Source organism: Equus przewalskii, chromosome 12 (genome assembly GCF_037783145.1).
Source record: "Equus przewalskii isolate Varuska chromosome 12, EquPr2, whole genome shotgun sequence".
Lineage (NCBI taxonomy): Eukaryota > Metazoa > Chordata > Mammalia > Perissodactyla > Equidae > Equus > Equus przewalskii.
Window position 1 is genome coordinate 42,669,876 of NC_091842.1, and position 27,333 is coordinate 42,697,208.

Below are 27,333 nucleotides of genomic sequence, written 5' to 3' on the forward strand. Positions count from 1 at the left end.
CTCGGACGCAGACCTGTCTCCCACAAGCGGAGTCAGAAGGCCAGCTGCTCTGCTTTTATTTCCTCCTTGCTGTAGAGATTACAGTAGCAGGGTCATATGGTTTGGGGCACAGTGTGGCCACAGGGCTCAGGTGTGGCCCCTTAGATCTTAGGACTCACCAGCACCGTTCTCTGCCCTTGCCTCCCCTCTGTGGTGGGGCAGCGCCAGTTCCTTCTGCCCCGGGTACTGTGGCTTTTTGAATTGTCAAACTAAGAGGCAAAGAGATTTATTCTGTACCTGGGGCTAGGCCCACAGCCCTGTGGGATCCACCACATGGTTACAGGGTTACGGTGTTTGGGCGCAGCGAGGTCAAGCTGAGGCCATGAGCACCAGCTCACCGGTCCTAGTCCCGAGGGACCAGCGTTCATCCACTTGGAAGCAGCTGGGGTGAGGCCACTTCAACACTCTTCTCTGAAAGGGGGAGAGTGGCCAAGTCCTCCTGCTGAAGAAGAGCTCGGCCACCAGCACAGAGGTGTCCTTGTCTGGAGGTTCATTTTTGCCTCAGCTTTTTGATGAAGGACACTTCATCCCGATTCCGGATACCGTAACTGAAAGAGGACAGGTGTAAGGCGTCTGATCTACAGAAGCGTACGTTTGTGACTCCTCACCTGAGGCTCGTGAGGGACCAGGAGAGAACAGGTGGGAGGAGTGTGGCACCCAGAAGGCAAGGGGGCAGCAGTGGCCGTCCTTGCACTGACCCACACTGTGCCGGCGGGCAGCCCCTCACCTCCATGCACACCCTCCTCTCCCTTCTGCTGCTGCTGAGGAGGAGCAGAGGGCCCTCCCCTCTCCTCTGCCTCCCACTCTCCTAGCACGGAGGCCCCAGGAAGCTCCTCACAGGAGGGCGTCAGTCCAGCCAGGGACTCTCCTGGTCTCCCACATTTCCCAGGAACTGCCTCAAGATTCCCCCTTCCTGGGGGGCCCAGCCGTCTGGCAGAGCATGTGGACTAGACGCAGCGGTCCAGACGCCTCCCTGCAGCTCGGGGCGTGGCCTGAACTCACTCTCGGAGCTTCTTCCTGTCCTCTGTGAGCTTCTCTCCTGCAGAGGTCAGATGGTACGTCCTCCACACGTAGGACCTACAAGACGGGGGCTCAGGTAAACCATGAGCCGGGTGAGCTGGGGACCACTGGGAGGCAGAAACTGTGTGGGACGGGCTCCAGGCGTTCAGCTCTGTGGGGCCCCGGGCAGCCGGCCTCCTCTCTGGGCTCCTCCTGAACGACGTGTGCACTAGGCCTGGGGCAGCGACAAGGAGGCACTGCTCTCAAAGCGCTGTGTGGGGTGGCTGGGGGCCAAACACACCTTGCTGATGAAACAGGTGAGGGCTGACAGCACCCAAGTGAGGAGGGGATGGCGTTGCACCACATCCGTAACTAGGGAGACCACTTCCGGACACACTGCAAGTGCCCTAGGGTGTCCCTAAGTGAAGACACCCAGCTGCCTAGGTGGGGTGATACAGATGACAGAGCATGAAGCAGGACCCGAAGCACAGAAGCAGCAGCCTCGGGCAGGGAGCCCATCGCTCCAGGTGGCATTCGTAGCAGAGCCCAGGTGATTAACAAGCACACATCCAGCGGGCGCTCCCGTGGAGTCCCACACCAACCCCAGGAAGGGCTGCAAGGAGCCACCGCTCCACTCACCAGCTGATGTGCTGAATGCCTCCTTCACGCTCCTGCCTGAGCTGCACGTATCTCTGGATGGCCTTCTTCAGATCCAGGACCGTGGCGTTCTGTACTACAACCACAGCTGCCACGGGGACACAAACCATGATGAAGACCCATGGTGGGAACTGACAGCTACCGCCTCAGATGGCAGGAGGGGAACTCAGGAGCTCTATTGAGCCTTGTTTCTGACCGAGGCTCAAATCCACGCAGGGTGGGCTTGTGGGTGCCCCAACACCCCTGGGCATGGCCCTTGAGCTTCCCACTTCCCCGTTTTTTGCCCCGGGGAAAGCTCAGACCCACCGCCTGAAGGAAGGAGGGCAGCACTTACGCATCACTTCTCCGTCCATCTTGCACACTCGGACTGTCATTGCTTGGCCGTATTCTAGTGCTATCTGGGAATTGACCTCTTCCAAAGTAACCTAGAAAAGACAAAGGGTGGAGGTGGGTGGCCTGGCTCTCTTCACCACCCCAAACAACAGAAAAAAACAAGCTCGTGGTGTCCAAAAAGTGGGGCCATATTTTACAAAGGACAAGACAGGGACAGGGTGCTTGCTTATATGTTAGGGTCTCCCAGTTTCTCAGCACTTGTCTCATGTCTCATCCACACTTTCTGTTTAACGTCCAAACTGGACAGAGGCTCGGGAGAACGGGCATAGAAACAGGCAGGGGAATGAATCTACGTCAGGATCAGCCCCAGGTCCTCTAGCCCAGCGGCTGGACAGGAGAAAGAACACTGGGCTGGTCAGCCCAGTATGAGAGTCCTGGATCACTATGATCCAGGCCAGGGCCTTGGGACAAAGTTGAGGCAGGTGGGCACAATTTACCAAGGCGCCAAAAAATGGTAATGATAAACGTTTCAAAGCAACTTTCAAGCAAACAAGTTAATTTTAAAACTCCATGATAGGCAAAATGACAAGGATTTAAAGACAGGACGGTGCCAAGCCGTATTGAAGCTTGAGAAGAAAAGCCAGTAACACTGATCTTGTCTTTATTTACAATTTTGTTACTCTGTTTACCAGACTTTTTTACACCACCTTAGAGTTTTAAAAATATCGTATTAAAATTTCCCGTATCCCGAACCCACGTGTGCCGGGTTTTCTGGAGCCCCTGTGAATTCTCGCTCGCCTCACCCTGGGCGCGGCCCGGTTAAGACCCCCGTTGACGCCCACAGGCGCCTTCTTGAGGCCTCCGGGCTGCAGCCCCCCAGCGGGACCCCCGGGGGCCTGTTCACGCTCGCCCTGGCAGGGAGCGACCCCGATCCCGACCCCAGCCCCCGGGCCGCGCGCACCTGGATCGGCAGGTCGCAGAGCAGCGGGTCCTGCACCACCATGGCGAGGCCCTCCTGGAACACGTCCACCGCCTCGGAGTGCGGCAGCGCCTCCTCTTCGTCCTCATCCTCCTCCAGCGCCGCCGCCGCCCCCGCCGCCGCCCCCGCCGCCTCCAGGACGCCCCTCCGGCCGATCCGCTCGCCCAGCCAGTCCGTGCGATCCAAGGACGCGCGCGCCGGCCTGCAACCACGGCCCAGCCCCCGAGGGGCCCAGGGGCGGGGCTTCCGGAGGACCAATGAGGAGCTCGAGGCAGCGTGCCGCGGTGCTCGCCGGGAGCGCGCATCCTTGTGTCCACTGGGGGCCGAGGGGCGGGGCGGCTGTCAGGACCAATCCGAGCTCGGGGCGGGCCCGCGTCGGCGGCGCGCGGCGCGGGGGCTGCCGGGAGCCGGGGCGGCCGCGGCCATGCTGCTCTTCTGCCCGGGCTGCGGGAACGGGCTCATCGTGGAGGAGGGGCAGCGCTGCCACCGCTTCGCCTGCAACACGTGCCCCTACGTGCACAACATCACCCGCAAGGTGCCGGAGCGCGCGCCCGCCGCCCTGTCGCGGCCGGGGGCCGGGAGTCGGATCCGGGCCTCCTGCGCCCCAAGACCCGCAGCCGCTCCCCGCGCGCCGGTGGCCGCCCAGGTTCTCCCCGGCCCGCCAGGCTCTGGCCGGAGCCCTCCCCATCCTGCTCCTCCGACTTGGCGTCCTGATGCGCCCTCGCGCCGCCTCTCGGAGGCTCCCCTCGTGCACGGCACTGTCACCGGACCTTTGCGCGTGTTCTGCGCGGCTCACCCTTCCCCGTGTCTTTACTTCAGTGATTCCTTAAAATTGCAGCTTCTCTCGCTGTTTTATCCTTCTCCCCTGTTTTATTTTCTCCGTAGGACTCGTTGCCTTCTAACATACTTTGTACTGTGTGCTTTGGTTATTAATACCCGGACGTAAGCGGTCGGCGGGCAGGGTTTTTCTGTCTGGTTCTCTCTTACATCCTAATCTGAGCAATCGAATGGGACCTAGAATGTCGTGGACGTTCGGGACGAGCGATACCCACTGTGGCGTACTTGCTGTTTTCACTCGATGGGACACTTTTCCTCTTTAGAAGTGGAGCACGTTGGTGCTGCCTCATTCCTAATGTTTGCTTGCTGCCCGCCCGTGTAGCCGTCTTGTGGAAGTTTAGAGTCTGAAGCTCTGGCAGGAGTGAACTCTTATGTAACCCTGAAATTTCAAGGATGTTTGGGAAAACTTGGGAAAGAAGCCAAGTGTGACCTCCTTGAAAGCTCTCTGCTTCCGAGGGGTGTGGCCGGGCTGCCCAGCCAAGTGGTGCTCTTTGGTTTCGGTTGCATGGTTTCTCTCATCTTGGGTTATCAGCTATCTTAGAGGTGTGGGATGGGAGGATGGTCACACCTAAGCCGGTATCTTCTTCCTGCTCTGGTGCTTCACTCAGTCCTTGCAGAGATCTCTGACTGCTGGAGCTCTCTCTTCTCTTGGGGGCATCTGATCCTGGATCGTCTGAATTCCAATGGAGCATCTTGCTCTGTGGGAGCAGGAACTTTGCTTTCATTCCATATCCCTCCAGTCTGTGTTGAAGGAAGGAAGTCTGGGGAGACACTTGAGGGCAGGGGTAGTTGGGTGGCTCGGGTTTGTACTGTTCACTCACTTGGAGAGTCTGAAGACTTGCTCTTGTTTGGTAGGTAACAAATCGGAAGTACCCGAAGCTGAAAGAAGTGGATGATGTGCTTGGTGGAGCAGCTGCCTGGGAGAACGTCGACTCTACTGCAGGTGGGGAAACCTTTTCTGTTACCGGCCTGTTTTTGAGTGTGAGGCTGCTGACTGTGCCACTCCATGTCGGAGTCCGTGACATGAAGTCGCTTCTAAAAATAAAAAGTGTATTGTTTTGTTCTTTAATAATTTGTTAGTTACACAAACAGTATTGGCACAAGCCTTGGAGTCATACAGGCCTGAGTTAGAGTCTTGGGGTGACTTTGATGGGGGTCCTTTGACGTCTCTGGGGCTGATCCATACTCACAGATTGTAAGAGCATGAAGTGAGTTATACAGGGTTTGGCATATGACAGGTACTCACCAGGTGGTAGCTATGATGATAGCAACAGTGACAGAAGTAGTAAATATCAGTCTAAGGGAAAAATTTGTTTTTTTTCTTCTAGTGTAGATTTTTAAGAGTTAATGCCAGAGAACATTAAACTGCATCTCAGTGAAATAAATGTTTTTTTTTTTATTAAAGATGCTTATTTTTCCTTTTTCTCCCCAAAGCCCCCCAGTACATAGTTATGTATTTTTAGTTGTGGGTCCTTCTAGTTGTGGCATGTGGGATGCTGCCTCAGTGTGGCCTGATGAGCGGTGCCATGTCCGTGCCCAGGATCTGAACCAGCAAAACCCTGGGCCGCCGAAGCAGAGCGCATGAACTTAACCACTTAGCCATGGGGCCGGTCCCCAAAATAAATGTTTATTTCAAGTCTTGATTCACTTCTGAGAGAGACAGATGTGACCAAGGAAGGAAAGAGGAGAGTCCCTCACACAACCTGTGCTGAGAGAAGGGATGGCTAGCTCATGATTAATACTGTCTTTTTCCCCCACAGAAGAATACCCAAATCTGCTATGTTAAAAATGTAGCATTGGCAGAGTTTGCTGTTAAAAGGTGAATTATGTACCACATGTTCAAAATGGTGTTTGGGAGTGTTCGAAGTTGTTTCCACCAAGAGCAGGGTCAGGTTCTCAAAGTGACATCACTTTGAAGGGAAGTGTGTGCCTTGGGGCACTCTGCAAAGGTGTGGATGTGTGAGAGATCGTGATAAGAACAGCTGAAGAATGACTGCCACAATGGATTTCTAACTACATGGGGAAGTGGACTGGTTATCCGTAGGGAGCTCCTCTGAGAAGCTGAGGGCTTGTTGGTGCCCAGGTGATGGAGACGCACTTATTAGGGGATCTGCAGGGTGGGGAGCCGGGGATGCACATGGATGTTTCCCACCAGTCTTCAGCCAGATTTGAGAAGAAAAGTGGGACCCAGGGAGAGTAGGAGGAGTGTTTTCAAGGTCACAAGTCCCTTCCCTTCCCTCAGTGTGAGAGCATAGTGGGAAGGATACGACTGTCTGTGGCCTTAAATTGTACCAGATGCCCTGGGCAAGGGGTAGCAGATGTGCGAGGGGGCGAGGCTTCTGCCACCTTTCACGTAACACCTGCTTCGAACGGATATGTTGGTCACAGGCATCTTTTTTTCACAGCGTGGGTCACTTGTTTGTTTTTCTCATTGCCAGAGCCGTGTCCCAAATGCGAACATCCTCGAGCCTATTTCATGCAGCTGCAGACCCGCTCTGCTGACGAGCCGATGACCACCTTCTACAAGTGCTGCAGTGCCCAGTGTGGGCACCGCTGGAGGGACTAGGCTGGGCTGGTCCCGCTGCAGCAGGGTCTGCTCACCCGTCCCCAGGATCCCATCCAGGAGTGTGAACTGTGTGTCCTGAGGGTCTTTGCTGGTGTGGCGGAAAGCTAACCCTTTCGGGGGGCCGACCCAGGGTGTCAGGAAATGCAGCCCGTCTGCCAAGCAGGCGTGAACTCATTACTGTCCTGGGGCTTTCGTGTGTGGGGAGGATGTCCCTAACTGAGTGCACTTTGCTGAAGATCCTGTTTGTTCATCCTTTTTATTTGTCAGCATTCACCATCCAAACAACACTCTTAAATAGCTACACTGTTTGCACAACTAAGAAAGGAAAACATTAATTTAGTTCACCAGATGTCGCTAAATATTTAACTGTTAAATGCAAACTTATTTAATCAAAGTTTATTCTGAATATTTGATTAAAATGAAAAGTCTAATATTGTCTTCTTGGTGTTTTAAGTACCTTCAGAAGTAGACATCAAACCCCAAATCACAATTCCAAAATGGACTACTCTGGGTGAACTGGTTACAAGATTGCTAAGAATGTGAATTTCAGTTACTGTATTATTTTTGTTCTTGTTTCCTAGGATTGCAATAAGTTTATTAGATACTATGGGTTTTTTTTTTTTCTGCTTTTATCTCCCCAAATCCCCCTGGTACATAGTTGTATATTTTATTTATTTTTATTTTATTATTTTTTTTTTTTGAGGAAGATTAGCCCTGAGCTAACATCCGTGCCCATCTTCCTCTACTTTATATGTGGGACGCCTATCACAGCATGGCTTGCCAAGCGGTGCCATGTCCGCACCTGGGATCCAAACTGGTGAACCCTGGCCTGCCAAATCGGAACGTGCGCACTTAACCGCTGTGCCACCGGCCGGCCCCGTATAGTTGTATATTTTAGTTGTGGGTCCTTCTAATTGTGGCATGTGGGATGCTGCCTCAGTGTGGCCTGATGAGTAGTTCCATGTCCGTGCCCAGGATCCTAAACCCTGGGCCGCCGAAGCAGTGCGCATGAACTTAACCACTCAGCCACGGGGCCAGCCCCCCATAGATACTATGTTTTTAAACTTTATGCTTTGTGTTCATCTTTCCACCCTCAAAAGAAAGAGGACACTTTAGACTAGCTGGGGACAGGATCTAGGTGAGTGTCAGACTTAATTGCTTTTCCACATCTCTTGATAATGAGGTCTCACTTGTGAAATCATGGGACTTAAATTTGTGCTTTAGATAGAGATTTCTACTTTTTGAGACTTGGTATCTTTTCCAGAAATGATTAATCTCTTATGTTTCACGTGACTGTTTTCTGATTGCTGTAATTTGTTGACCAGGTTCTGAGCCCATTATCTCTAATTGGTTCTATTTCAAACAGCTTATTGTGGTTTTACAAATGGGATTTTTATCGTGTGGGTGTTGTCTTTAGTATCTTCTGTGCCCGCCGTTAGTTTTATTTCCTCGGGTGCCAGTTCTTCCGTTTGCATTTGTTGTTGGAGGCAGCTTGGCTCGGTGGTGGAGATCATGTGCTCTGAAGTTAGCCTGCTGTCTCTGCCTTAGCTGTGAGACTGCTCAAGTTGCTGAACCTCTGCCTTCATTTCCTCACGTGTGAAATGGAGACAATACAGTCATGCGCTGCATAATGACATTTCGGTCAACGATGGGCTGCATATCCCATAAGATTAATATCACACAGCCTTGGTGTGCAGCAGGCTGTACCATCTAGGTTTGTGTAAGTGCACTCTATGATGTTCATGCGATGATGAAATCGCCCAACGGCACATTTCTCAGAACGCATGTATGTCATTAAGCAACGCGTGACTGTGGCCTATTTCAGGGGTTTACAGACTTTGTGTAAAGGGCTGGATAGTAAATATTTTAGACTTGTGGATCAAGAGTGAAAATCTAGGAAAACACAAGAAGACAAACTTCTACAGTTTTTTTTATAGACAAAATTAAAAATATCAGAGTAATTGAGTACCATATTTTGTTATGCAGGTCTCTTGATAGAAGAATGGGTATCATTTTGCTTGACCTGGGGTTCAGAGTTAGTGTTCCTTAGCATCAAAATCGGTGGCAAATGCCTGTCTCTTAAAGCTGGTTCAGTGCCTGAGCGCGAATGAAGTTCCCTGTTGACATTTCTGCGATTTGGTAGATTCAGTACTGATGAGAGAGGCACATACTTTCTGCAAGTTATTCATTTGCTTTGTATAATACAGTGAAAAACCGTGGGCTTTAAACACTTGATGTGTTTATGAGCTTTGTAGATTTGTCCACCTAAGGTTTTCATGCTCTGCTGTTTCACCACCATCACTTGTGAGACACGTGAGCAAATTCCACTTCAGGTTCTAGCGAGTTAGTGTTTTCTCAGCTCTGAGGATGTTCTTGCCCGCAGTCGCTTGTTCCTTGCAGACTGCGCATGGAAGCTAATTCTTAGTCGCTTCCCCATGCAGTGTTGAGGCGTTGACTACTCGGAGAAGCAGCCATTGAGCAGTTCCAATGACACCTGTGGATCCATCAGGAGCCTCGGAAAATCGCTTTAAGTCATTGTCCTCTTTTTCTTTCACGCTAACACCCTTTTTGTTTTATTCTGCTGCCCGCAACTGAAACTGAACCAGAGGGATTCTAGAAACAGGCGTGCAAGCTGCTCAGTGAATTCCTCAAAAGCAGAAATTCTTTTCCCATTGCTGCTCTGCCATCCTTGGAGGCTTTTGTCCTCATAATTGCGAGATGATTCCTGCACTTCTAGATGTCACATGTTGAAGTCCCAGTAGGAAAGCTTCGGGTGGCTCCTGCTCAGCTGGCTGTGAGGCTCTGCTGCTCGTGAAGGTGGCTTTTTTCTCTCCACAAGGGATTTCTGCCTCTTCCACCTCAGTCAGGACTGTCCCTTGCTGTGGGGGTTCTTTTTATCCAGGTTTCAGTTTTCTCTCCAGGGCAATTTTTCCAAGAATAGTTGTAACCTGGTTGTGTCTGTGGAAGGAGGTGAGTTCAGAGTCTGCCTTTGCTGCCATCGTGACGAGATCCCCTCATTTGCCTCATTTTTTTTTTTTAAAGATTTTATTTTTTTCCTTTTTCTCCCCAAAGCCCCCTGGTACATAGTTGTGTATTCTTCGTTGTGGGTCCTTCTAGTTGTGGCATGTGGAGTGCTGCCTCAGTGTGGTTTGATGAGCAGTGCCATGTCCGTGCCCAGGATTCGAACCAATGAAACACTGGGCCGCCTGCAGCAGAGCATGCGAATTTAACCACTCGGCCCCGGGGCCAGCCCCGACTCATTTGCCTCATTTTTAATTGCCTGTTGCTGTTGCTCCGAGTCTCTTAACTTTTAGAACAGCTGTTCTGGCTGAAAGACTGGTAGTCTTGTTTTCTGTGGACATCCTTCTTCAGCTACTGCAATCAGACGGTGGACTCGCCGTCACTAAGTGGCTTTCTTTGCTTGGGCAACAGATGAACCCCTTGGAAATTTAATTTGGTTGCCTTATTTTCACTTTGAATTTTTGTAAGGAAACTGTTGTGCACTGAGAAGAGTGCCAGTGGAAGTGCTTGGTCTGGTCGTGTCAACCAGCTGTAGTGTCGTTGCATAGTAAACACAATCCTTTGCCATCCAATTTGATGACAAGATAATCCACGCCCCACTGTGCCTTAGAAATGTGACTTTCAGATTCTACTCTGTTTGGGCGTGATGGCTATGCACTGCTAATAAGCAAAAAAACCGTTGCAACACAGCCACATGGTGGCTTTTGAAACGCTGGCTCGTGACCAGCCTGCTGAGCTGCAGCGCGTTGAACAGGAGCGCAAAGCCCTGTCCCCACCACTCAGCACCGCTGTTAGAGGGTGTGAGCAGCCATAGACAGCACACACGTGTGTGGCTGTGTTCCGATGAAGCTGTGGTTGCTGAAATGTGAATTGCATAATATTTTCACCTGTCATGTAGTTTTTTTTTTTTTGAGGAAGATTAGCCCTCAGCTAACATCTGCCACCAATCCTCCTCTTTTTGCTGAGGAAGATTGGCCCTGAGCTAGCATCCGTGCCCATCTTCCTCTACTTTATATGTGGGACGCCTGCCCCAGCATGCCTTGCCAAGCAGTGTGTAGGTCTGCACCCGGGATCCAAACTGGCAAACCCTGGGCCACCAAAGCAGAATGTGGGGACTTAACCACTGCACCACCCAGCCGGCCCCTCATGTAGTTCTTTAAGCTTTGTCCCAACCATTTAAAAACGTGCAAAGTATTTTTAGCTCACAAGTTTTTTAATTAAGGAGTGGGCTGGATTTGGCCCTTGGGCTGTAGCTTGCTAACCGTGGTCCACCTTGGGTTGTGAGGTTGATGCAGCTTGGCATGCATGAGGTCCTCACCGCCTGTCTGCCTGATGGTGCTTGTCACTGGTGCCTTTCTTTCTTGTTTGTCCTGGTTTTCCACGGGTGTTTGGTGGCTCCTGGTTGTGTTCTTCATGTCAGGTTTTCCCTTTGTTTACGGGTGTTGCTCTCTGCATACTCCATTTCTTACGGGGGAGGAGTGGGGTGATGGAGAGCCGTCAGCATTTTTCTGGGCAGAGGCACTGGGCTTCCCGAGTCTAACAGTCCAGTAGAGGAATCGGTGCTGCCCGGCATAGTGCAGGTGGGGGATGAAGCTGACCTGCTCGGCGGCTTCACGTTTAGGCCTCTGACTAATCCTCATGATGGTCCCGGGCTCTCCTTGGCCCCTCCCATCTCCCTGGAAGAGCGAGGTGCCAGCTTTCACAGATGTCGTCTCCTCTGTGCTCTTAGGATGTGATTCCTTTGTCAATGAGTCAAATCTCACTTCCCTCCCTTCTTTCAGGGATTCCTTATGGTTAACACTCCATCTGTTTTTTGTGTGGTTGTGACAGTTTCCTTATATTTAAGATACTGTGTTTTTCACTTACATGCTTTCTTTTTCTTTTTTTTTATAGTTTCTATTTCTCCTCTCAGATTTCCTATTTGTTCATTGTGAACATGTTTTCCTTTATATCTTTGAGCATAGTTAGAGTAGCTGCTTTAAAACCTGTGCTGTTACCCACAATTTAGTCTTGGGAGTCAGTCTCTGTCAGTTGTCTTTCTTCTTAAGTATGGGTCACATAGTTCTGTTTCTTCACATGTCTAATAATTTTGGGTTTCCTGGAAATTGTGACTGATATAGATTGTAGAGGCTGTGGATTCTGTTATGATTCTCTGGGGACTGTTGGTTGTTAAGCAGGTTGTAAACTGTGTCTCTGGCATGGGCAGCCGCTGACAGCTCTGTTCATGTTGTTTGGGTGGGCTGCTTGGAGGTGGGCTGCACATGTGTTCAGGGCTCGTCCAGAGGTTTTTGTAGAGTTTAGATGTGGCATTTGGGGCTCTCTGGCTTTTTTCTTTCCTCCCTTTCCAGCCTTTGTGGTCTCCACTTTCAGGGTTACCGTGTGGGTGGTATGGCCTGCTGTTCTTAGGTTAGTAAATCCTAGCTTCAGCAAGGTGGCGGGGCCCTGACAGACAGAAGGGAGCTCTCCCGATAAGGATACTAAGAAGGGAGAGTTCCAGTGAGTATAGAAGTGTGTGTTTGTAATAGGTGACTGGGAGCCATGCTGATTAAAATTTAAATATTGGAAAGAAATGTCATTCTGTCCCTGGTCATTCCCATGGTGCTCCCTGGCTCAAGCCTTTGATCCATCCCCCACGGGTCCTGAGAGCTGCAGCTCAGGGTACCCAAACCTTGGCCCAGATGTTTTGATGCACAGAGCACATATGCACACTGACATAAACATCCATGCTGAAATGTGACCTTATTTGGTACCCTAAAGAACATAAGCCAATAAGTATATGAATAGATGCCTATCACCACTAATAACCAAGGAAGTGAAATTAAAGCAACGTTGAAATATCTTTCCCTATCAGATTAGCAAAGATTAAAAAGACTGATAATCTGTACTGTTGGTGAGTGTCACAGACATTCTCGTACTTCTGGTGGGAGTGGAAGTTGGTATGTTTTTGGAGGGCCACTTGGCAGGACCCATCAATATTTTAAAATGCTGAGCTTTAGACCCCACAATTCCACCCATAGCAGTTTTTTGTACAGAAGTACTCATTCTGATGATTAAAGATCCATGCCCAGAATTGTTCGCTACCTTCATTTAAAATAGCATATATACATGTGAAACCAATAAAATGTTATATGTCACCTATATCTCAATAGAAAAAGTTAAAATAGCATATATATAGGCAACAATCCAAATTTCCATCGGCGAGATTATTAAACCCTGCCGGTACCTCCTTTAGAGGCAGGAGGCAGGTTTCTATGTGCTGAGCTAGAAGGATGTTGAAAATAGCCAGAGGAACAGGAGGCTGCAGAGCTCACAGCACAGTGTGAGTCCATTAGAAACGTGCATTTGAGCTTAGAAATTGTCTGGAGGGGCTGGTGTCCAACTTCTCATGGGGTACCTCTGGGTCCGATAAGGGGACCACCGTTGTATATTCTGTGTTGTTTGTCTTTCTGTAACAGACCATGTCACTCGGATGTTCTGTGCCCCCCCCCCCCCCCCGCCCAGTGCTCAGAGGTGGCCTTGGCTGGTGGAAGGAGCCCCCGCGCCTCTGTCCTAAGAAAAGCCTAGAAAGGGACGGGGCCTGCTGCTCTGTGCCTGGTCAGGGTTCTTGCCTCCTGGGCTCATTTAATGCATTTCAGTGGTGTCCCTTGGGAGGAATACGGTGGACACTCATCTACCGATCAATGGATGAATCACCACAGCCCCCGTGTGGCACCCTTCCGTGTCATGGGCAAGGAGAGGCGGCCCCACCTCTTAATCCCTGGGTTCTGATTCGTGGTGACAGTTGCCTGCCAGCCCTGCTCAGGACCGCTGCTCCGCTGCTCTCCGTGGTTTCAGCTGTGGGCGGCCGTGTCAGCCTGCCGTGTGAGGCTCACGTCACCCGTTGCTGCAGTTATCTCCCGAATCAGGCTGAGGGGCTCTGCTGTGAACACAGGGACGGTTGGGTCACAAGTCGCCTCCAGGTCTGGAGGGCCGGGGCCCCTCAGACTTGCCATGGGACCTGCCAGATGCATTTGGGAAGGTGAGTCAGTAGCTGGGACTTCCCAACAGCTCGAGTTGGTGTGAAGCACAGGGGGCAAAGGGGTGGGCAGCCGGCTGGCCCTGGCCCGGGAAGGGCCCATGGAGGAGCCTCGCAAGTGCAGTGTTTGGGAGCATTGCCTTGTTTTACCTTGGGCATCTCCAGGGATGAGAATGTCAGACTCCTTCCAGGCCTGCAGGGGTCGTGAGTGCCTCTGGGCAGAGGAGGCCACTGAGCTGCTGGCAGGTTTCTAATTAGGGAAGAGAGTTTGCTTCCTTGATGACTGAGCTCGCCTGGGTGGGCATGAGTGCGAGGGGGTGTTCTGGGGCCGCATGGGCTCAGCTGTGACGGCCACGAGTGGAGATGGGGTCCAGGCCATGGGACTGGTAAAGCCCCTTCAAACCCTTTGCCTTTGGGGGTCTTTAGGGCAGAAGAGCAGCCGGGAGTCTGGGGATCTCCCTTGGAGCTGTGGGTGGGGCAGCCAGTGAGGGTGGGATTGCAGAAGGAGGGTCAGCTCAGCGAGGGCAGAGAAAGCGGGGAGAGGGTTTATGCTCAAGTAACGCCCCCCAGACCTCCTCCCAGGTGCCCCAGGCTTTACAGCATCTGGAGGCAAGGGCAGTGTCTGCGGGGACAGCTGGGTGCAGGGGCAGCAGTGTAAGTCCAGCACTTCTCCCGCGGGAGGGGCCTGGTGTGGGAGGCGGCACAGCAATGAGCTTTGCTGACACAGTGGCACAGAGGCAGTGAGGGATACCCAAGGGGCGCTGGGCAGAGGAGGCCACTTGGCAGGTGCGGGAAGAGTAGGGGCGTTTTTTGCCCCCATTTGACCTCCAGGGCCCCCCAAAGAGAGGTCTGTTGACATCCTTATTGTAGCCCTGCCCACAGCCTCTACCGGCTCCCTGTTCCTGTTGTGAGCCGACTGGGCCTGGCTCGGGGTGTCTGGTCTGGCTAGGGGGACAGACCCCGGGGCTCAGAAAGGGCTTCACAAGGAAGAGGCATGTGATGGGGAAGGAGGCCAGGCAAGAGGGTCCAGTGTGAGAGAAGGCCGGGCTCCTCTGCCCCTTCTAGCTCTCAGGTGTCCCTGTGGGTCCTGTCCACCCCATGCCTGCCTCCCGAGCCTGCTGAGGTTGCAGGCACGCCACTCTGCACTCTCAAGCCATCTGCTCCTGGGTTAGCCTGGGTTAGGGTTGGGCTGGCCGGATTCTGCACAGATGCAGGTGTCCCTCCTCTGCTGGGGCAGTGGCTGTCCACCCTGGAGCCCGGGTCACCTCTTAGCTGGGAAGTGGCTGTTATGCCCGAGCTCCCACTGGATCCTGGTGCTCACTCTGATCTGTCCTCACACACCCTGGGAGTGAGCTGTTGTCCCGCTGCTCCCCTGCTCCATCCAGTAACTGCTACTGCTGGGTAAACTTGCCTGGGCCTCTCATGCTGCGGCTGGTGGTGCCAGGTGATGCTCCATCCTAGGGAAGGGTGGGGTCTTCCTGATTGCTGATCTTAACAGGGCTCCGTCCTCTGGGTGCATGCATAGGCTGCTGGCGGTGCGGGGCGGGGCTAGCGTGGTGTCTGTTGCCTGAGAGGGTGTGTGGGCTCCCTGAGGGCCTACATGCTGTGGTCTGTGTGCATGTCTGCTTCTTTTTGCTTCCTTATCACCCATCAGGTTTGCACGACCAGGCTGGCCCTGCTTCCTGCTCAGGAGCTATCAGTATACCATCTGGAGCTGCAAATAGGGTGATGGGGCATCAGCAGCCTGCCGGCACCAGGCACTTCCTAGCACCCAGCCCCTGTCTCCAGCTAACCTCTGGCTCTCCCGGGGATCCTGGGGCCTGGAAGGCACTCTAGCACTGAGCCTGGCTCTCCTGGGATGCTCTCCTCCACAGGGCACCTTGGAACAGGGGTGTGACAGTTTAGGAAGTGCCGTCTGTTGCATGGACACCCCACTGCCATCCTCCTGCCCTTTTCTAGGGCAGAACACTGGGACAGGTCTTTATTTAAGGAAACCAAGGTGAGAGAGGATGTGCCGAAGTTAGCTGTGTGACCCTGGGCAAGGTGCTTCCCCTCCTTGAGACTCAGCTCCCTTGTGGGCTGGGACAGGCTTCCCACGCACATGGCTGTTGCGGGAATTCACATGGATCATGCATGTCACGCAGTTGGCACTGTGTGACACCAGAGGGTTCGGTAAATCTTATCTGTGGCTGTTGCCAATGGTGACTGATTCCCTTCACCCTGCGTCCCCTGCAGGTGGGGACCTGGGCCCAGAGATGGGGGCTGGGCTGGCAGAGGACGCTGGTCCCAGAAAGGAGCTCGGACAGTGCTGCCCAGCCGCTTTCATGGGACACAATGAGGGTGTGGGTGGGGACCCACTCGGTGTACTCTGCTGGGGAGCACCCCTCACAGAGAGTCAGTCTCACAGAACATGCCTCACGTGGAGCACCCAATGAGGAGCACCCCTCACAGGGAGTTGACATAACAGGAAATGCCTCACCCAATGAGAAGCACCTCTCACAGGGAGTCGACCTCACAGGACATGCCTCATGGGAGCACCCAATGAGGAGCCCCCATCAGGGGAATACTCACAGGAAATCCCTCACAGGGAGCACCCAATGGGGAGCATCTATCACAGGGAGTAGACCAGAGAATGCCTCACAGGGAGAACCCAAAGAGGAGCACCCATCAAGGGAGTACTCCTCACAGGAAATGCCTCATAAGGAGCATCCAATGGGGAGCATCTTTCACAGGGAGGATCTCATGAGGAGCCTCCCATTGTGGGTGCTCCTCACACGGAGCCCCTCAGGCCAGTCCCTTGCAGGTTGGACTTGGGAGAGCGAGGCCCTGACACGAGAGACGGGCACCTGGCTCCTGATCTGCACCTGCATCAGTACCTGGGTCGGCTTGGGAGTCTCTGTCCCAGGGGAAGGAGGAGGTGAGGCTGGGCACTAGTGTCTGTGTGAGGTGGGTGGGTAGAGAGCTTGGGGGCCAGGGCTGTCTTCTGTCAAACTCTGTGGGGAATGGTTTGGCCTGAAATGTGCTGGGGCCCATCCTCCAGGGATCAGCCTGGACTTCACTTCCTCCCATGCACCATGGGTCAGAGCCCATCGCCTCCCCCATCTCCCAGCCCTGCCCTTGGTGAATTCTCCTGGGATCATTCTCTGGGGACTGCCCTGTCAGGGAGTCAGCTCCAGACCCTCCCCTCCCCCAGCCCTGCCTGGAAGCAGCCCCTGAGGGTTCCCAGGGGTCCAATGGTCACTGTTCCCAGGGCTAGGGGCTGGAACTTTCACCTGCCTCACCAACAACGTCCTCAGGATTGACTGCCACTGGGCTGCCTCAGAGCTGGGCCAGGGTGCCAGCCCCTGGCTCCTCTTCACCAGGTAAGGCAGGAGGGCTAGGCCCACCTGGGCAGAGGGCAGGGGGCAGGGGGAAGGGGTGAGAGTCGGGTCCCCTGATGGCAGCAGGGGCCGGGCTAGCGTGGTGGCCCCTGATGCCAACACTTCCCCTTTTCAGCAACCACGCGCCGGGCAGCGTGCACAAGTGCGTCTTCCAGGCCAGTGTGTGCACCCTGGTGCTGCCGCCCGAGGAGGTGCTCGTGCCTTCCGACAACTTCACCATCACTTTCCACCGTGACATCTCTGGGAAGGAGCAGGTCAGCCTGGTGGACCCACAGTACCTGCCCCGGAGACATGGTGAGGCCTGGGCTGGGAACATCCTGGCTGCGTGGGGGTTGAGGACAGGGCCCTGCAGCCTGTGACACCCGTGGCCCAGCGAGTGCTCTGGGTCCCTGCTAAGAGAGATCCAGGGCTAGGGGCAGTCTGCGCCCCTGGGAGGGGAGGTCCCACTAGTTACTGCAGGGGTAGGATTTTGGGGGAGGATGAAAATGCTGGGCTTCGAGTTGAGGCAGCGGCTGCAGCTTGAGCTGCTTGAAATACACTTAAGTTGTAGCAGGAAAGACTGCAGTAAGACACTGGGAAGAACTTCCAGCAGCAGCTTATGAGGGAAAGGAAAGGCAAGATTTGAAAATCACCTTGTCTGGCTGCAGGGGCTGGAGGAAGTCAGTGCCATCCTGTTCCACCTTGGGCTTCTCTGGACCAGTCTCACAGTGAGGCCCCTGGTCTGAGAGGCCCTTGACCATGTCCCCCACACCCCCAGGAATCTTTCATATCCCCAGTCCTGGGCATGTTGACTGACACACCCTCATGTGGCCTCATCTGTTCCAGTGAAGCTGGATCCTCCGTCTGACTTGCAGAGTAATGTCAGCTCTGACTCCTGCGTCCTGACCTGGAGCATCACTCCCGCTTTGGAGCCGCTGACCTCGCTCCTCACCTATGAGCTGGCCTTCAAGAGGCAGGAGGAGGCCTGGGAGGTAGTGCTTGGGCTGCGAGGTGGTGACCCTGGGGGCCTCTCTCTCCTGGGACAGCAGCCCAGGGCCCTTCCTCCCCCACATACAGAGATGTCGGCTTGGAATTATGAGGAGGGGAGGTAACCAGAGCCAAGAGTGTGTGGGTGCAAGTGTGGTGAGTGTGACTGTGCACATGTGTGTATGTGTGTGCACGCAGGTGTGTCTGGATGTGAGTGTGTCTGTGCATGACTGTGTGTGTGTGCGTGCAAACATGGTGAGTGTGCCTGTGTGTGCATGAATACATGTATTTATTTGCAGGCTGTGTGCAAGTGTGGTGTGTGCACATGTGAGTGTGCATGCAGGTAGATGAGTGTAAGCCTGTGCCTGTGGACATGTGCATGCGTACACATATAAGTGTGTGTATGGTGAGTGTGTGTGTGTGTGTATGTTCTCGAGGGCTGATAGACCCAGTCTCACCCTTGGCACCTGCTGATTGTCCTCGACCCCATAGCGGGCGCGGCACAAGGATCGCATTGTTGGGGTGACCAGGCTCATCCTTGAAGCTGTCGAGCTGGACCCTGGCACTACCTGTGAGGCCAGGCTTCGTGTTCAGATGGCCACAGCAGAGGACGATGTGGCGGAGGAGGATCGCTATGAGGGCCAGTGGAGTGAATGGAGCCAGCCCGTGCGCTTCCCCTCCCCTCAGAGACGCGGTAGGCACGGCCACTGCCTTTTGGGCATCTGGGCTGGGTCTCCCCTCCCCTGCTTGTCCCACCGTCCCATCCTTTCCCCCTCCTGGAAGCCCCTCCCTGGGGCAGTCATGCCCCAGCCGACCACCCTCCCTTGGAGGTCTGGGGTGTGCAAGCAGGAAACAGACGCTGCCGAGCGCTGGGCTTCCCATGACCTGGTGCTCCAGCTGTTTGCATTGAGTGTGCCCAGAGCTGCACGCCGGGCCTGGCGCTTCTGGCTCTGGTGCCTGGACATGCCCATCTCCTTAGGGAGGGCTGGCTAACCCTGTGCACAGGGGTACCGGTAACCATGCAGCTGGGAGGCAAGGCTCAGGGTGCGTGGTCACCCACGGTACTCAGCAGGCACAGCATGAACCTCCGAGGCCAGTCGCAAACAGTCCACCTCGGTGTGGGGCACTCCTGGTGGTGCCTTTGCCATGTGTGTGTCTGGAGGAACATGCTGGTGCTCACACTACTCACAGCTCGGGGCCCTCCCTGCTCACAGGCCCCCTGATCCCACCTTTGCGGCAGCCCGACAGCACCCTTGTCGCTGTGTCCATCTTTCTCCTGCTGACCAGCCTGACCTACCTCTTGTTCAAGCTGTCCCCCAGGTCAGTGCTGAGGGGAGTGTGTGCACATGTGTTAATGTGTTATCTATCGTATGTGTGTGTGTGTGAATTGTGTGTGCATGTGAGTGAGTGTGTGTGCACCCGTGGGTGTGTGATGGGGAGATGGAGGGCCAAGCCAGCCTCCCCCTCTTCCTCCCCTCCCCGCCATCAGGTCCTGGATGCAGTGAGGTTTTCAAGCCTCTGCTCTGGACTAGTGGGGAGTTCCCAAGTTGCCAGGTTTACGGGGAGGCAGTGTGGCCCCAAAGAGCCGTGAGGGAATCCAAAGTCACCGAAACTAAGTCACCTGAGGTCCTCCGTCTCCTGCCTCTGGAGGTGCTCGGAGGTTCGCTCATGTGTTAACACATTCTGTGAAAATACAGTTCTGGGCCTGGTGTGCCCAGGCCCTTGTTCTCCACCCTGGTGAATGCCACGGAGAACAAGACAGACACAAGGGCCCTCCTGACATAAGCTGTCACACACATCGTGTTACAGGACGGGGCACAGGGGCCTCGTCAAAGAGGGGATCCCAGATGAGACTGGCCAGGTGCAGACAGGTAGCAGAGAGGATGAGAGCAGAGGGAACGAAGAGCACACGGGGGTGGGGAGAGAGGAAGAGGGTGCTGGGTTGGGGTGGGGAAGGCCGAGGAGGGCTCCCGGCTTGTCCTTGGAGCAAAGGAAAGCGCTTGAAGCCTGTTCAAGAGTGTGTGATGTGATCCGGTGTGTATTTTGAGAATGGATTCTTGGGGACAGGGGGATGGGAGGACCAGCTGGGGGGCCCATGGTGGTGTCCAGAGAGAGGCAGCCGGGCTTGAGCTGGTGACAGAAGCAGAGATGGAGCGAAGTGGAGGGAATTGCTAGGGTCTTAGGGGGAGAAACCCAGGGGACGCGTGGGAGGATGAGAGATGATCTGTGGCCCCTGATGTCACCCCCGAGGTGGGGAACTTGGGGGGGCCAGGCCCCAGCGGAGGTTGACTTGGACCTATTGGGTTGGAGCCCTGTGTGGCATCCTTAGGGGTGGACCAGTGGGTGCTGAGCAGATAGATTTGGTGCTCAGAGGGAAGTCACATGGGGCGGGAGTTGCCATCTGTCTGCTCGTGGCACCAGTTGGCGCCCTGGAGGTGCTGGCTTTCTCTGCAGGCCACGGACACGCTGGTCACCCATGCCCCTGCCCCTTCCATCACAGGTCACCCTGTAAAGGACACATGTCTTGGTATAAATCAGTTCTATGGGGTCATTATCCAGGGAGGCCACAGGGTGCCGAGGGTCAGGGCCTGCCCTGGCAGCAGGTGTGGACCTGGTGAGAGGTGGGTGTGTGGCAGCAGCATGGACGAGGCGGGGCTGGTCACCTGCTGGCTGGAAGAGGGCTAAGTTCTCCACAGTGACCTCGCCCTCTGGAGGAGCCCCCACCCAGGTCTCCACAGGCCCCTGACTGTCCTCTCCTGGCCTCAGGGTGAAGAGAACCTTCTATCAGAACGTGCCCTCTCCAGTGACGTTCTTCCAGCCTCTCTACAGTGTGCACAACGGGAACTTCCAGGTTTGTGACGCAACCCTGAAGGGGCTGCCTGACTCTGCTCAGGATGTGGGCTTCAGGCAAGGGATGGGGGAGGGCCTGAGGGCCTTGGTCAGTGCTTCGAGATTTTTGGTACACATAGTGGGCTTAAATTTACACACTGTGTCTCAAATGGGGAAAAAAAAAGATCTTTCTTCTCTACGGCTGATTTCTTTTGCTCTGGTGTTTCTAATTCCATTGTTGATGTCGACTTTCTCTGACATCATCTCTGTCTTTTCTGGTTCATGGCAGCGCCTTTGAGGTAAATAGTCAGTTTAAGGTCAAACAATGGGGCTGCCTGTTCCTGCCGCCATCTCGTCCCTTCTTTCTCTCCCAAGGTGTCTTTCTGCTGGCTGTGGGGATGGTCTCTGGTGCTTGTGCTGTCCCTGGTCCCTGGGCTACAGCTCTGGTGGCCATCGTGCAGTGTCTGGCCTCCTGGTCCCCCTGGCAGCACACTGGCTGATGAGGAGACTCTGCATTGCCCCCTTTGTGGTACCCTGGTGGGCTCCCACAGGCTACGGGCAAGCTGAGGACAACCTGGGGGGTCGCACCAGCCCCTCTGTGCAGACCCCTCCCTTGCCTGCTGGCCTGGTGGTTGATGCCCCCGTGGCAGGAGGCTGGGGTGGGGGGAGGAGAAGCTCTTGTGGACAGTCTCTGGTCTCCACTCTCTCAGCCCCTCCCTTGGGCCAAGGACGGCGGGGCATGACTTCCTGGGTCCGCTGACCCGCTCTCCTAGGTTCTCCCCTCCTCGTGTCGCACAGTGTCCGCCTGGCCCTTTTCTCTCTCAACAGGGAGCCTAGTTTTCAAGATTCTTGTGCAAAAATATAATCTGAAGCTTAGAACTGAGCCTTTCGTCCTTGGCGGAGTCCCCTCTTTCCCCAAAGCAGTGGATGGGACCTGCCGAGATCCTCGAGGCAGCTGAGGACGGAGGCTGAGTGGGGCACAGATTTCGATGGCCCCTGGACTGTCACCTGGGTTTCAGGCACCCAGCCCTTCTCTGTAGACCCTGGGCACCTGTCAGGGCTTACTTAGAGCCCCTGGGTGGTGGTCTGGAGCCAGGGGTCAGCTCTCCAGGGAGCAGGGCAGTAATGGAGGACGTGGTGTGTGTGATGCCTTCTGTGTAGACTCCAGGTCCCACTCAGGGGACCACTTCCCTGTTGGAGGTGGGGCCTCCTGTGGAGGGGTCCAGGTCTGCCTGCCTCAGCCCCAAGGCCCCAGTCTCAGTGGTGTCTCCTGTCATGTGTGTGTGTGTGTGTGTGTGTGTGTTAGTGGGGGTCGAGGTTGGCTGCCCCATCTCCGTGCCTGCTGAAAGTGGCCGGAGCTGCTCCAGCGGTTTTCTTTGTCCTTGGCACCTGTTGCCATCTGTGCTCTGGTTCAGGCTGCTCTGAGCATTAGGCCCTGTGCTGGGGGAGTGGTGAGGGGCCTGAAGGGACTCAGTCCCATATTGAGGCTTGACTGGCACTTGGAGGAAAGACAGAGTGTTCTGGGCACGGGCGCTGCTTGGCTTCTGGATGTGGTTGTCAGGAGGGCTTCCTGGAGGAGGAGGGGAGGCTGCTCCCAGGGTGAGTCTTGAACGTGCTGCTGAGCCCTGCCTCCTCCCTATGCTCCATTCCAGAGCTGGACAGGGGCCCACAGGGCTGGTCTGCAGCTGAGCCAGGACTACGTCGGTGCCCAGCGGGGAGCCTTGGAGCCCGGCGTTCAGGAGGACATTGCACTGCTCACCTACGACCCGGCACATCCCTGGCAGTCAGTGGGCCTGGAGGAGGCGGGCATTGGCACCGGCCTCCCTGTGGAGTGGGGAGGGCAGCTGCCTGCCTACCTGCCGCAGGAGGACTGGGTCCCTGTGGGCCCCGCCAGGCCAGCACCCCCACAGCCAGAGGGCAGCAGCAGCGACTACTGCGCCCTGGGCTGCTATGGGGGGTGCCACCCCTCGACATTCCCAGGAAGCATGCAGAGCTCCGGGCCCACCCTGGCCTTGGCCTGTGGCCATTCCTGTGACCAGCAGAGCCTGGATGCCCAGCATGGAGGTGCCCATGTGGGAGCTGGTCACGGTCAGACGCAAGACCCTGGTGAACAGGCTGCATGAGGATCTCCAGGGCATTTGTTCCCTCCTACCCCTGGCAGACAGCAGGCTCAGTTTGGGAGGTTCTAGAGCCCTGACTTGGCCAGCTGAATCATGTCCATTTTGGGGAAAACAGACTAAAGTCTCTGGACATGACCCTTTACTGGACTGGACCTTCTGCAGAGGGCCACCTGTGCAGTGGTCAGACGTCCAGTGTAGATGAAGGCAGAGGCTCTGCCAGCCCCACCCCATCCAGCACTGGGGGGAGGGGCCTCTGCCTTCTGCGTCCTGCCATCCAGGCCCCTGCCCGACTTCCCACCCTGCTTTCTGGTTTGACCCCAGGCCCCTCTGAGAAGAGGGGTGTTGACCCCACAGCCTGTTCTGCCCTCACCCCCTTAAAGGGCCAGCCCGGGCCTAGGGGACATGGGTTAGAGTCTGTGACAGGCCGACTGTCCTCTCTGCTCCTTCCTGAGGCTCTTCTGCTCCTGAGATCACAGGGCAGCGGGAGGCTGTTCCAAACTGCCAGTGGCGGGGAGACGGGCCCAGAGGAGGTGTGGGGGGCTGGTCTGCTCTTCCTGGGCTTTCTGGGCTCCAGGAATAGCAGGGTGGAGGGCCAGTGGCCACTCTATGGAGGCCATGCCCCCGACCCTCTTATCCTCTCCTCTATGGGCCCCAGGAGGCGGAGAGCTGTGGCCAGAGCTCCTGGACAGTCAGGGCCAGAAGTGACCGCCAGCACCGGTCTGTGAAGGGCCCTGCCTCTGCTCGGCCCTGCAGTCTGCAGGCAGTGAGGACAGTGTAGGGGGTGCCTGTGCCGTCTCCCAGGGCTGCTGTGACAAAGCCCCACAAACCGGGCGGCTTAGAACTACACAGATACATTCCCTCATAGACCTGGAGGCTGAGAGACTGAAGTCTGGGTCTCAGGGCCGTGGTTCAGGGCTTCCACCAGGCCTGGACAGCACAGCTTCAGTCTTCACCGGGCATTTTCCCTGTTGTCTCTGTCGAAAGTCCCCCTTGTTATCCCAACACAATTGTAGTGGATTGGGGCTGACCCGAGTGACTTCATCTTGGCTTGACGGCCTGCAAAGACCCTATTTCCATATAAGGTTGCTTTCACAGGTGCTTGAGGGTTAGGACTTGAACTTATGAATTTTGGGGGAACACAGTTCAGCCCATAACAGTGTCCCTGACTCTGCCCAGGGCGCCAGGGGCCCTCCCAGTGCACGCCCGTCACTCTGACTGGGCGCCTCCGGCAGCAGACCCTGTTCCTCCCGGCTGCTGGACCTGGGCTGGTGCTGACATCCTCTGCCTGGGGAGGGCTGGGACGAGACTGTTCCGGGGTTGGAGGTGCTGAGGTTCAGAGGGGCGGATAAAATGGGGGCCTATCTCTCTCTGGGTGCTAACCTCTCTGTGGGTCTCCAGTGTCCCCTGTGGCCTGGGCAGAAAAAAGCACTTGCTGCCCCAGGGTCCCAAAGGCAAAGGTCCCTCTTGGCTCAGACAGGCACCCCTCCTTCTGTGTGCCTGTGGAGCCTCTGAGGGTTTGTGGGGAGCCTCAGCGGGGCCGGATTCTGGTCAGAGGGGTAGGCGGGACCCAGAATGTATCTTTAGTATACAGAGAGCGAGAGGGGAGTGGATGGAAGTCAGATGCACGCATCCTCTGCTCTAACCAAGTATAAAAATACTGGCTTGAATCCACTTCCTGGAGCCAAGCCCCGGGCAGCCCCAGCTGGTGTATTTATAACAGCATCTGTGTGGCTCGTGTGGCTTCACGTGGGACCTGGGCCACCTGCATGTAACCCTACCGTGGGGACGCCTCTGCCGTGCGGCCAGGCACAGCGTTCGCACACTTTCTCTGCAAGGCGCCAGGAGACCTGACGCTGAGTGTGAAGCGGCTCAGAGGTGTGTGAGTGTCGGTGAGTCACGCTGACACCTCCTGGAGTGGCTGTGAGTTCACCTGGCAAGGTGCCTGCACATCAAGGGGCTCAGAAAACACTAATTTCGCTGTTGAGATGAGACACGCCTTGGAAGCCGTGTGCTGAGGTCCGGTTTACAGTGGAGCAAGGTCTGAAAGATCTGGATCCCCGAGGAGGGAGGTGCTCGTCGCCGGGCATCTGTAAGCAGCTGGAAAGAAGCTGGCCCGGGACTGGAATTACGAAATGCTGGTGGCTGGAGGAGTTGCATGGACAGCATGGCTGGAGCACAAATGTCTGACATGAGGCTGGCCAGGCCCCAGGCAGCGCTGGACTGGGGAGGGCCTTGAAGGCCAGGCCAAGGGAGCAGTGAGGGAAGAGGACACGTCTAAGCAAGGGGATGCCGCGGAATAGTTTCTTTTTCTTTGTTTTTCAATGAGATAAAAAATTCATATAACATAAAATTAACCATTTTAAAGTGTGCAGTGACATTTACTACATGTATAGTATTGTGCAACCATCACCTCTATCTTGTTCCAAAATGCTTTCATCCACCAGGAAATCCCTGCCCAGTAAGCACTTACTCCCCCTGCCAACCTCCCTCCCACCCCTGGCAACCGTGCATCTACTTTCTCTCTCTGTGGATTTACGTGTTCTGGTGATGCTGAACATCTTTTCACGTGCTAGTTTTGTATATTCTTTGGAAAAAAGCCTATTCAAGTCCTTTGACTATTTTTCTCCTGGATTGTTTGTTCTTCTGTTGTTGAGTTGTAAGAGTTTTTTATATATTCTGGACACTAAACCCTTATCAGATATATGATTTCCAAATATTTTCTCCCATTCTGTATGTTATCTTTTTACCTTCTTGATAGTGTCCTTTGATGCACGAAGGTTTTAAATTTTGATGAAGTCAAATCACTGATTTTTTCTTTTATTGCCTGTGCTTTTGGTGTCATACCTGAGAACTCATCGCCAAATCCGATGGCAGTAAACACATGAAAAGATACTCAATATCACTAGCCATTAGGGAAATAAAAATCAAAACCACGATGAGATATCACTTAACACCCATTAGAATGGATTCAATAAAAAAAGTGGAAACTAGTGGTGGCAAGGATGTGGAGAAATGTGAATTCTCATCATTGCTGATGGGGAATGAAAAACGATAGTGGTGACAGTCGCACAACGATGTGAATGCATTTAATGACACTGAACTGTAACGTAAAAAATGGTTAAAATGCTAAATTTCATGTTATGTATATTTTACCACACACACACGCAACCTTCCTCAGAACTGGTCATGAAATAGTTACACATGGAATGGAAGATGGCCCTTTTCTCCTAGCGTGAGAAATAGCCTTCTTGTTCACCCTGGGGCTCCGGACCCCAGACTTTGTCAGACACACCCAGCGTGATCTCAGCAACCAGAGGGAGTCCACTGCCGCCAGGCCCATTTGCACCGCCTTCCATCACCCTCGTCCCCCAATCCCTCTCCATCATGGCTCTTTTACCATCTCTGTAAGTTTTTCTCCCCAGAATGTCATAAATGGGATCTGCTCGGTGTGCGGTCTGTTCACATTGACTTCTTTCCCTCAGTTAGGTGCATGTAGATTCATCTGGGTCTTTGCACGCCTTGGTGGGGCATTCCTCTCTGTTGCTGAACAGCATTCCATTGCACGAATGTACCTCACTTGGTCGTTCATTCACCCACTGAAGGATGTCCTGATTGTTTAAAATATTTGGCCATTATGAAGAGAGATTCTGCACATAACTGCATGCTGGATTCTACTTGGACATACGTTTTCAGAGCACTTGTCTAAATACCTAGGAATGCGATTGTTGGCTTATGTGATGGGATCCTGTTTAGCTTTGCAAAAAACTGCCAAACTGTCTTCCTTTAGAATTATGCATTCCACCAGCAATGAACGAAAGTTCCTGTTGCTATTGCTATTTTTTTCCTTCAGATTTTAGCCATTTTAATAGACGTGCAGCGTAATCTCATTGTGGTTTTAATTTGCTTTTCCCTCATGACAAGTGATGTTGAGCATTACTCTGCATGCTTATTTGTCATCTATATGTCTTCTTTGGTGAGATGTCTGTTCAGATCTTTACCCATTTTTAATTGGGTTGTTTGTCTTCTTGTTGAGTTTTGGAGTTTCTTTTTATATTTTGCATAGAAGTCCTTTTTCAGATGTGTTTTCCAAATATTTTCTGCCTGTCTGTGGCTTGTATTTTGTTCTCTTAACAGGATATTTCACAGAGTAGACACTTTAAATTTTTAATAAAGTAAACAGCATTTTTTTTTTCATTCACGAACTGGCTTTTGGTGTTTTATTTAAAAACTCATCGCCAGACCCAAGGTCATGTTGATTTTCTTCTATAATTTCTACATTTTTGCATTTGAAAACTTATGCCTATACAATATTTTGGCTGAGTTTTTGTCCAAGTTGTAAAGTTAGTTTCTATGGTCATTTTTTTCCATATGGTTTCTAATTGTTCCATTGCCATTTGTGGAACAGACTTTCCTTTCTCTGTTGAATTGCCTTTGTCCCTTTGACAAGTCAACTGACTACATTTACATGGGTCTACTTTTGTGCTCTCTGTTCTGTTCCATTTATTTATTCTTTCACCCATATCACACTCTCTTCAGTGTTATAGCTTTAAGATAAGTCTTGGGTCTGGATGTGTGAGTTCTTTCACTTGTTC

The 27,333-nt window shown here is 53.8% G+C and overlaps 3 protein-coding genes across 6 annotated transcripts; 2 read left to right on the plus strand and 1 right to left on the minus strand.

The window, feature by feature from the left end:
- Positions 1-39: 39 nt before the first annotated feature.
- On the minus strand, positions 40-3,308 carry SNRNP25 (small nuclear ribonucleoprotein U11/U12 subunit 25). Of its 2 annotated transcripts, none has more exons than XR_011524970.1 (5): positions 2,990-3,235; positions 2,030-2,120; positions 1,678-1,783; positions 1,042-1,273; positions 40-587 (listed from the first exon to the last, which is right to left on the minus strand). XR_011524970.1 is itself a non-coding variant. In XM_008538375.2 (5 exons), the coding sequence occupies exons 1-5, from the start codon at positions 3,029-3,031 to the stop codon at positions 530-532; spliced, it is 372 nt and encodes a 123-aa protein (XP_008536597.1). In that variant the 5' UTR covers positions 3,032-3,308; the 3' UTR covers positions 40-529. The 2 variants fall into 2 exon arrangements, 1 of the variants encoding a protein (XP_008536597.1); XM_008538375.2 differs by having other exon boundaries at positions 1,042-1,116; positions 2,990-3,308.
- Positions 3,309-3,367: 59 nt separating this feature from the next.
- On the plus strand, positions 3,368-6,841 carry POLR3K (RNA polymerase III subunit K). 2 transcript variants are annotated; one of them, XM_070568916.1, is made up of 3 exons: positions 3,368-3,542; positions 4,700-4,787; positions 6,283-6,841. In XM_070568916.1, the coding sequence occupies exons 1-3, from the start codon at positions 3,432-3,434 to the stop codon at positions 6,408-6,410; spliced, it is 327 nt and encodes a 108-aa protein (XP_070425017.1). In that variant the 5' UTR covers positions 3,368-3,431; the 3' UTR covers positions 6,411-6,841. The 2 variants fall into 2 exon arrangements, with proteins under 2 accessions (XP_070425017.1, XP_008536631.2); XM_008538409.2 differs by having other exon boundaries at positions 3,381-3,653.
- Positions 6,842-13,208: 6,367 nt separating this feature from the next.
- On the plus strand, positions 13,209-26,940 carry IL9R (interleukin 9 receptor). 2 transcript variants are annotated; one of them, XM_070568908.1, is made up of 9 exons: positions 13,209-13,449; positions 16,250-16,363; positions 16,697-16,808; positions 16,942-17,120; positions 17,652-17,797; positions 18,285-18,486; positions 19,007-19,112; positions 20,559-20,643; positions 22,274-26,940. In XM_070568908.1, exons 1-9 carry the CDS (start codon positions 13,422-13,424, stop codon positions 22,742-22,744), a joined length of 1,443 nt encoding a protein of 480 aa, XP_070425009.1. In that variant the 5' UTR covers positions 13,209-13,421; the 3' UTR covers positions 22,745-26,940. The 2 variants fall into 2 exon arrangements, with proteins under 2 accessions (XP_070425009.1, XP_070425008.1); XM_070568907.1 differs by lacking the exon at positions 13,209-13,449 and having other exon boundaries at positions 15,101-16,363.
- The last annotated feature ends 393 nt before the right edge of the window (positions 26,941-27,333 follow it).